This window comes from Microtus ochrogaster, linkage group LG4, assembly GCF_000317375.1.
Source record: "Microtus ochrogaster isolate Prairie Vole_2 linkage group LG4, MicOch1.0, whole genome shotgun sequence".
NCBI classification, from domain to species: domain Eukaryota; kingdom Metazoa; phylum Chordata; class Mammalia; order Rodentia; family Cricetidae; genus Microtus; species Microtus ochrogaster.
Genome location: NC_022030.1, coordinates 48,220,630 through 48,231,223, shown reverse-complemented (window position 1 = coordinate 48,231,223; position 10,594 = coordinate 48,220,630). Strand labels below are relative to the sequence as shown.

At 38.7% G+C, this 10,594-nt stretch overlaps 1 protein-coding gene across 1 annotated transcript in view; it reads left to right on the top strand.

The window, feature by feature from the left end:
• Positions 1–10,594, top strand: part of Abi2 (abl interactor 2) — a 58,922-nt gene that overhangs the window by 34,097 nt on the left and 14,231 nt on the right. Inside the window, exon 8 of the mRNA XM_026786480.1 lies at positions 9,871–10,044. Coding sequence (XP_026642281.1) covers positions 9,871–10,044 — 174 coding nt within the window. The remainder of the gene's footprint in view (positions 1–9,870; positions 10,045–10,594) is intronic.

Here is a 10,594-nt window from a genome sequence, read left to right as displayed (position 1 = left end):
GTAGACCAGGCTGGCCTCGAACTCACAGAGATCCGCCTGCCTCTGCCTCCCGAGTGCTGGGATTACAGGCGTGCGCCACCACCGCCCGGCTATGATGCTTATTTTTTATGAACCCATATATTTTAGTCAGAGCCTTGCCATAGATGTATGCTTCCAAAGAATGAAGTTTGACAAGGCAGTGGGGTTCTGTGGAGTATAAATCTGATAGCATTCCTCCTAATGCTGTCAACCACTGAGCCATGTCTCCAGCATACCAACACTGTATTTTAATAAAAATAATATAACTTATTCTAAATTCAAGTGGTTCTAGAATAAAGGTCTTATATAAGGAAATATCTTAGGTAAATGATGGGAATATACAAGTTTGTAAAGTTACTTCCCATTCTTTTGTTGTTGTTGCCGAGAATGAAATTTAAAGCCTTTCACATAGGAAGCACATATTCTACCACTAAGTTGTACTGCAACTTCTGCTTTTTGCTCTTTTCTGTTCACAGGAATAAACAGAACCAAGTATAACTAAATTCTGGTTAGATGAGCATCTTAGGGTTTCATTGTGAAGAGACATCATGACCATGGCAACTCTTATAAAGAAAAACATTTAATTGGGGTCCACTTATAGTTTCAGAGTCTGTTATCTTCATGTCAGGACATGGCAATGTGGAAGCAGACATGGACATTACTGGAGAAGGAGCTAAGAGTACTACGTCTTGATCCACAATCAACAGGAAGTGAACTGTGTCACACTGGGTGAAGCTTGAGCATAGGAGGCCTAACCCCCGCCCCCCCCCCCAACACACACTGATACACTTCCTCCATTAAGGCCACACCTACTCCAACAAGGCTACACCTCCTGATAGTGCCACTCCTTATAGGGGTCTTTTCTTTCAAACCACAACAATGAGTTTTTGAAATTTTCCTGAGAAAAGAAGGCATATTCATCTTTAAAATGTAATAAGCTTAGTTTGTCTATAAAAAGACTGTTGTTTACATTATGCATGTATTCTTTTTTTTTTTGTCAAGTACAAAAGTTACTGCCTTTATTTTATGGGTAAATAATAAGTGAGGAGAGAGATTCCCACTTTTCTGTTTGAGAGGAAGAAAGGAAGGAAGCAAGCTTGATGTGTTTGTTTTCAGAAGAAGGTGTTCAGTGTTACAGAATGTGTATGTCCTGATGTCCTGTGCAATGCACTGTTGTTCTGCTGTTTCTTGGCTGCTCTCTTGCTCCCACTCTGCTTACTATCTCTTAGCAGCATGCAGAGGTGCCACCACAACCTCAGTCTTCGGAGTGAGGGATTTACTGCCAAGAAGTGTGATTTTTAGGGAAAAATCTAAAACCCAAGTCACCTTTTGAAGAGGGACCAGTTTATGGATGTTATGCTCGTTCTCCTACATCTAGACACTCTTAAAAGTGGTACATTAGCTTTTCTCTGTATATTTACATGTTCTTGCCTGTCTGTGCACTCCTGTCAGCCATTACCACTTTACTGATAGCTACTAACTTTATACTTCTTGAGGTTTAATATCTCCCACCCATATTTTCCTGTTGCCTCTCATTTTTATGCTTAAGTTATCCTCATGCATCCCATTTATTTTGCCTTCATCTTTTCTAGTGTGTCTACAATCACCACCCCGTGCTTTTCCCATACTTAACTGCCATGGTTAGTGAGTTAATAGCTTCTTTAACTTTAATCACAAAGTTTTGTGATTTTTGTTATCCTTGTATGCTAGTTAAATCATTAGTTATCATATAGTGGTTTACCTACATGTAACAAAGTTTTTCTTTTGTTTCTAGAATTTGCCTTGATTTGCTGTTTCCAGGGCTTGATTAAGCTTTTGAAATAAAATCTGTGCTTCTACTATGTGAAATAGGATTGTATTATCTCTTTCTCATATTTATGGATTAGATCTAGAGTATCTAATTGTCATGGTGTCTAAACACAGAAAATGTAACATCAAGAATTTGAGGCACAGTGACTTAAAAAAAGAGCCTAGGCAGTTTTGATGCTCAACTTACTAGACCTGGATGGAGGTGGGGGTTCCTTGGCTTCCCACAGGGCAGGGAACCCTGATTGCTCTTTGGGCTGAGGAGGGAGGGGGACTTGATTGGGGGAGGGGGAGGGAAATGGGGGGCAGTGGTGGGGAAGAGGCAGAAATCTTTAATAAATAAATAAATAAAAATATATAAAAAAATCAGTCTCTTTACACCAAGCCCTTCATGTACATCCTCTTTTCCATGCCCGCATGCTCACCTTTCTGCAACTTTCATGAAATATTTATTTTTGTTTTATGTCTCGGCGGTTTGCCTGCATGAAGGTATATATATATACACCACATCCATGTTGGGTACCTGTGGAGATCATCGAGGTGTGTGGATTCATGGAACTAGAGTTACAGATGGCTGTGAGCCACCATGTGGGTGTTGGGAACCAAACTCGGGTCCTCTGCAAGAGGCAACAAGTGCCCCTAACAGCTGAGCCAATTTTGCAGCCCTGTTTGTTTGTTTATTTGCCTTTTTGAGACAGGTTTTCTCTGTGTAACAGCCCTGAGTGTCCTGGAACTTGCTCCGTAGACTAGGCTGGCCTTGAACTCAGAGATCTGCACGCCTCTGCCTCCAGAGTGCTGGCATTACACACATGTGCCACCACTGCCTGGTTTAATTTTTAAACATATCTTCTAGTAGCTATATAGAGGGAACATTTTTGGTCCTGTGAACTCTGCTCATGCTGTTTTATGCCTCTAAGCCTTTGTCCTAACTTGGTTCCTTAACCTTGATTGTCTTTCTTAAGTTCTGCCTGCTTAACATACATCATTTCTTCAAGTACTTGCTCGGAGATCTGTTCTCTGTTGCCTTCCTCCTTGTGGCCAGCACTGTCTCCTAGGAAATTAATTCCATTACGAATATGGCTACCATAATATATGTACTTTCTGAAGAGAACTGTAACTATAGAGTTAACCTTCTAAAAATTATTTTGGTATCTGCTTTATTTGTTAATACTTAAATATCTGTTGAAGGCTTCCTAAATTGTGCCAGGCATTTGAGATGGAGGCACACATCCTGGGAGAAGAATAGTGGTGTTTCCTGTAGGACTAAGGAGGAAATATAATGAATTGGAGTTATGAAAACTTTCAGTAAGAGCATCTGACTCTCAGTGTAAGACTCTAATAACTGGACCAGCAGAGTCCTTGCCTCTTAGCAAGAACCAGGCCATACTTGTTTAACTAAATAAAGATCCAATTATTGCTTGTTTTTTGTTACTGAAGTAATAAAACTCCTATTTAGGTTGTTGGGATGTCATATTTTTTTTTCTGCTATACTGACAACCAGTTGTTCATGGTAATCAACAGAGATGGTATTTGCAAAGAGGATTGGTTCCCATTACATAGAACAGATACATGTGTGTTAAATGGTGCCTGTTGTAGTTCTAAGGCTTACTAAAACTCTCTAGTGTGTTATTTTGTTTATAAAGTTACCCTCAAAAGTGGATCCGTAAGGTAGACAAATGTTTGTGAAAAGTGGTTTTCCTCCTTTATATATTTTATTGTATTATCCTTTCCTTTTAATATAACTTGCCCTTACCCCTTATCCTCCACACCTTTTTTTTGTTTTTGCAGTATCTCTTGCTCCTCCTCCTCCTCCCATCCTACAGGTAACTCCTCAGTTACCTTTAATGGGATTTGTGGCCAGAGTCCAAGAAAATAGTAAGTTTATGTCTTCTTTATGCTGTAGTTCAGATTATAGGCATAGAATGTAATTTACATATGACTGACTAAATAGTCATTCACAGTGCTCCTTGCATTTGGATAGTCATTGTAAGAATGGCTAGTGGTGATGATAACGTAATAGAGGTGGGCCGGAGAGAGAGCTCAGTGGCTAGGAGTGTGCTCTGCTCTCACAGAGGACCTTGAACGCCAGCTCCAGGAGCATCTCACACTTCTGCCTCTGCAGATACTGGCACTCATATGCACTTCACACTTCTACACATAATTAAAAAGAAAGTTAAAAGACAATGATGGTAAATTTCTATGCTTTCAAATGACTTTTATAGCTCAGAACACATGCTTATTACATGAGATTCCAGATTTGGTCCCCAGAACCATAACTAAAATACCACTACTGATACCCACAAAGTTTTAAAGGTGAAACAAATACACATACAATAGTATAAGTGAAAGAGAAAAACTGCACAAGGAGATATTCTAATTGCCAAATAAATATCCTGCTTTTTTTCTCAGTTGCCTAGACAAAGTGGTAGGCTAGTTAGCTGTTACTAGAGATGTGTTATGGTTAGCCTGAGTATATACCTCTCTCCATTTCAAGTATAAAAACGGACCACGCCACAGTAGGGCATAGAAGATCAGTCTGTCAGTTTGTCTCCCAAAAAGCATAGATTGGCAATGAATTTTCTTTGGTTTGTGGTCTGCTGTTGAATCATCATGCATTGTCATATAACTAGTTTTATTGGTATTTCAAGTCTTTTGGGGAAGCATGAAGGAAGCTCAGGAGACTTTATTTCTAAATTGAGAGGCCTGTGTTAACATTTGGTGATGAATGGCTGTTAGGGAAAGAAATTAACAGTCTCTGTGATAGGTGATTAAGGAACCAAATTAGCCTAAGGTTGCATGATGTCATGTAATCTAAACTTAGAGGAGTTACAGTTGATCCTTGAATAATTGGGGTTTGGGTTGTTTGATAGTAAAGGACAGACAGATAAGACTATTTTGCACAGCTACAACACATTTTAATAATAACATCCAGAAAATACCCATAAATCTATTACAAAAAGTTAAAATCAAAGTCAAGCATAAAAACATTGTATCAAACATTTGATAATGTCATTTATCAAAGTCAAGCATCAAAACATTCACAGGTCACACACAACCTCTTCTGTAGATGTAGTATTGTTGAGATGGTAGCTGCACAAGATTAACCTGTGCTGCTTTTTTTCTCTAACACTTTGTCGTCTTCCAGCATTGTTGTGAACTCATGTTGCAGATCTGCTTAGAATAGAGAGTTAGGCTAATTATCCTTGCATTCCCAGTAAATTGTCTATTAAGGTAAAAATTGTTTTCCTGAGGGTGGGGTGCAGCTGGGTTGGTAGAGCACTTGCCTAATGTGCAAAGGCCCTAGGACTAATTTCTGCCACTGGGTGGTTGGGTGTTGAGAGTGATTAATTGTGATCTCTCATAATTTATATAATATAATAATATACATATAATGTATATAATATATGTGACAGAATGAATAAGTGTTAATTGACTACTTAGCAAGGCTTCCTGTCAGCAGCAGGCTATTAATAGGTTTCTGGAGAGTCAGAAGTTACAGGCATTTCTGACTTATGGTGATTAAGGAGAGGTGGGGAGAGGTGGTATAATCTGTGCTTTTGTTCAAGGGTCAAAATGTATATTAAGATAGTCATCAGGCTGTAGTTGTCCATTCCTGGACTAGAAGTAATTATAATCTCTTGCTAAGATTCTCTGGAAGTAGGCATTTAATAATGCAGGGTCTATTGGAGCAGGGGCTTTGATCACTTGGTTTGCTGCCTGTGTCCCTGGCACTTTGGCCTCCCCCTGCCCTTTTTTGTACTTTATGTTTGTATTTTAGCTGGTTGTAGTCTAGTCTGAGTGCCCATCTAAGTTAGGGTTTCTGTTGCTGTGATAAAACGCCATGAGCAAAAGCAATTTGGGGAGGAAAGGGTTTATTTTGTTTTTACTTCCAGCTGTCAGCCCATCACTGAAGAACCTCAGGGCTGGAACCAAGCAGGGCAGGAACTTGGAGGCAGGAGCTGATGCAGATGCCTGCTCTTCATGGCTTGCTCAGCCTGCTTTCTTAGAGTACTCCTGACCATCACCCACACTCGGCTGGGCCTCCCACATCAATCACAAATGAAGAAAATGTATCACAGACTTGTCCCAGACCAGTCTGGTGGGAACATTTTCTCTATTGATGTTCCCTCTTCCAGAATAACTGTCTGTGCCAAGTTGACAGAAAACTAGCCTGGGGGCTGGAGAGATGGCTCAGTGGTTAAGAGCATTGCCTGCTCTTCCAAAGGTCCTGAGTTCAATTCCTGGCAACCACATGGGGGCTCACAACCATCTGGAATGAGGTCTGATGCCCTCTTCTGGCCTGCAGACATACACACAGACAGAATGTTGTATACATAATAAATAAATAAATATTTAAAAAAAAAAAAGAAAAGAAAACTAGCCTGGGGTAGGGCCCAAGGGTTGAATTTGTCAGGTGCCTTTGCTCTCCTATTTGCTGATGTCTAAAAATAGTTTGTTTATTATTTCTGTTTATTAGAAGGTACTCTATGAACTTTAATGCATTGTAATTTTAAATATGTAATTTTAAATATGTTTTCTTAAATTTAAGAGCATTTTCATTTATGTCCAAGTATTTTATTTTTTTATGTTTCAAAATTATGCCTTTTCAACCTACTGTTTTTTTGGCTTGTGTGTGACCCATGCTGGCTTCACGAGAAACATTTGCATAGCAATGGTCAGTAGGTCTAGTGTGTGCCAGGTACAGTCATAGTATTACCCTTTGCCAGACTTTGAGGTTAAATGTAGGTTGGAAGATCCTGCATTTAAAATTTCTGGAAATAGCAGACTGATTAGAAAAGGCTTTTTGGAGTTCCAAATTTGAAGGACTTTACAATTTAGTTGCAGTGTCATCCCAGTAAGAGTGGCATTCCCTGCATCACAAATGAGTTTAAATTCCTTGAGTAAAGAAGAGAGTCAGTTGAATAGTAAGTGGAAAGTTTGTTGGTTTGTTTGGTTTTTTTTTCTTTGAATCAACTGATATGATGAACATTCAAATTTTGAAACTGGCTTTGAAGATTAATAATCTGTCAGAATATTTTCTCTTTTTTCTTCTTCAAAAATTGGACTTGAAAGTTAAGTAGGATCACGAAACTAGTCATTAACTTTGACAAGTAATTAGTGAAAGTTGTCAGGTTTGTAGAAACATCAAATATTTCATGAGTAGGAGTAGTGTTTTAATGTTATTTAAGTACATATGTGTTTAAGACTTGCCACTTGAATGGACAATTGCTAAGTGATATGGCTAGGATTAAAGCCATGGCTTTGACGACTGGCTCCACCCTATTAGCTTTGTGAGAATCTAGCTTCATGGCGGAGGTACTGGCAGGAGCCCTGTTTATTGTCACAACTCTGTGGAGTTTCCAGGTCCCTGTCACCACCAGGAAGCATGCTGTTGGCTTTTCCTCAACACCATTTAAGTGTTTTGTAGCAGAGCTGTTTAAAAGGCTGCAAGATTTTTGCAGCTTAAGCTGAGTCAGGAAGCCTCTCTTAAATAAGATGCACTTGCCTCTAGCAAACAGAGCCCATCCAAGAAAATGCTGCTACCAAACAGCCATGCTTAACTCTGTTATTTTTGTGTCTAGAATTCCTTCTCAAACTCGCTCAGGTTTTATGTGGATATAGTTGTCCATGTTGGTGCCATTTGTTGACAGAGGTTTCCGTCCCGCCTGGTCCTGCAGCTGTTCAGTCCTAAAGAAATACATGGAAGCCTACATTAATTATAAACTGGTTGGCCTATAGCTCAGGCTTCTTATTAACTAATTCTTACATCTTACAGTAACCTATAATTCTTGTCTTTGTTAGCCACATGAGGCATTCTCATCTTGATTCCTCTGTGTTGGGGTGACAACTGCAGACTGAGCCTTTCCTCTTGCCAGAATTCTCCTATTCTGGGTGCCCCGCCTTTACTTCCTACCTGGCTACTGGCCAATGAGCATTTTATTAAAATAATATAAATGACAAATCTTTACAGGGTACAAGACCACATCGGCACCATTGAGTAGAGCCCAAACTCAGCAAACTTTTTTGTTCCAAGTCCTTTTAGGCTTCCTCCGCTTGTCTAACTTTGGATGATTCTCTGAAGCTTTCCTTCCTGCTTTATCTATGTACTTTGAAAAAAGATACTTTTATTCTTTACAATCAACTTGAATGTCTATTCCCTATTCCCCATGCCCTGCTACTCCAGACATTAACTTGACTCATCCTTCAGGTCTCAGGAAGCCTTTTCTGCCCACATAAAGAGTTTGATCTCTGGTGTACACTGCTATAATTTTCACTCTACTTAGTTATAAATCAAAATTTGATCACATTTTGGTGACACCTGTCCACCATATTCTTAGTGACATTTGCCCACCATCCTCTCCTTAGTGCAAAACTCATTCCTAGTCACATGAGGCTCTTGGGTGGTATTTACCTAGTGATGATGAAGCATTATTTAAAAACTACAAATTTTATTCCATAAGTATAGTGTAGCTTTTAAGGTAATAAGCAGAGGGAAGTCAGGTGCTTTTCTGTCTATTGCTATAGGGACATTAATCTTCTTTCCACCTCCACAAAATTAAAATTAAAAACAACACCTTGGCTTGGGATATAGTTTAGAGGGTTTGCGTAGGATGTGTAAGGATCTTGAATTGAGCCTTAGAATCATAAAAATGTAAAAATAAATTAAGAGAAAAATTAGGTAAAGAATATATTTTACAGTTCCAGCTGAATAACTGGCATACTGCACAAATAAAAACAATCTGGCTCTGAGGATTATAAAGAAGGTAAAAATGATCAGAGTTGGTATTTTGAATAATTTATAGCATAATGTCTCTGATTTTCCTGAAAGTCCCTTGGATCTCTGTTTCTGTGTACTCAGTCTCTTATAAATGTACACAAGTTTCACTGTTGTTTTCACACCATTATATGAGAAACATTAAATTTGAAAATTTGAATAAAGGATATATTAGGAGCACGAATTTGTGTTTTACATTTGTAAAGACCCCCCCCCCCCAGTACAAAACCTAAAAGTCTTAAAACATAAGACATAAGTTCAAGGCCAACCTAGGCTACATGGTAAGGCTACCCCGCCATCAAGAAAATAAAGCCCTAAGCCAATAGGAGTAAAGATTTTTTAATGAGACACTCTTTATGAAGTAGGTAAGTACAAAACGGAGGAACACTGAACTATCAGAGGATGGTGTCGGTACGACTGATTGTTCAGAGAATTTCATGTGTACAGTTTTGGTAGTTTATAAGTAAGAGTAAGTGTTGATGATTAAAACTGAGTAGCTGGTCAATGTAAATTTATTTTTCTTTGTTGTGTTCAAATAATGTATCAAGAATTTCAAGAGTTCTCTGGGTTTGAAGATGATTTTTTTTTTTGTTTCATGCTACAATGTGATGAGACTGATTCTAATAATATGGACATGTAGTCTCAAGAAATTTTAAATAATGACTAATCCTGAATTAGTTTAAATTCTACAAACAAACAAAATGTTTTATTGACTCAAGTTATCCTAAGTTGTTAGTGATTTTCCTCCTCAATTTGGCCCATTTCTGTTTACTGAGGATTAGACTGCCGGTGTGGAAACCTTAATTCCAGTGCTGGGGCCAGTTTGGGTAGAGTGGGACTCTGCCCGAGTATGTATGCAGAAAACTGAGAACACAGTAGTAGATTGTAAAAATTTGACTATTTCTTTGACTCACTTTTCTTTCTTAGGTGATTGTGACTATCCAAGTTATTAATATCTCTGATGATTCCTTGACTAGGATATAAAAGCCAAATATATAGTACTCATTTCTTTAGAAAGGTGATTAAAGGTTGTGGAGGCCCCATTAACAGTATTCTGACCAAACCCCATTCGGCATCCACCAACACTCAAACAAAGGAGGGAGAAGTCATGCTTGGCAATTTAACATATCATAATGGTGGGAAAATTTCTCTTATTCGTTTCTTGAAAGATGATTATTTTTGAGTATGGGTTTATACTTAATGAATCTAGAAGCTTAGATGAATATTGAACTTTGCATGATTTATAGTTTGTCAGCTTGATAAATTCTTAGTTTCAGATACACCACCCCCACCCCCGCCTGTGGAAGAGCCGGTCTTTGATGAGTCCCCCCCTCCACCGCCACCTCCAGAAGATTATGAGGAGGAGGAAGCAGCTGTGGTTGAGTACAGTGATCCTTATGCTGAAGAGGACCCACCGTGGGCTCCAAGGTCTTACTTGGAAAAGGGTAAGTGTCAGGAGGGATCTGAAAGAACAAGAAGCAGAAATGAGACTTGCTGGTACAGAAACGAGTCTTGTTTATTTTTTATTTTTAAGTGAAATTTTATTTATTTGTATTATTTGTTCTGTTTTTGCTCTTCTGTCAGATTATAAGGATTATGATTTTGAAGACTATTGGTAAAATTTTATTTCTGTCTGTTACTATTGAACTTGGTTTTTCCAAATGTTTGTATAACACAAAAATCAAAAAACAAGTAGTCTTTTCTTTGGAATCCCCCAGAAAGATGATTATTTTTCCAAATTATTTCTATCCCTGTGCTTTCATCCATCAGCAGCAGCATTATTATTTTAATTTTTTCCTCTTTTGGAAGCAGTCTCACCAGGTAGCCCATGTTGCTCTCTCTTGACCCTTCTGTCTTATGCACCACTGTGCTAGAATTACAGGTGTGCACCACTGTGCTAGAATTACAGGTGTGCACCACTGTGCTGGAATTACAGGTGTGCACCACTGTGCTGGAATTAAAGGTGTGCACCACTGTGCTGGAATTACAGGTGTG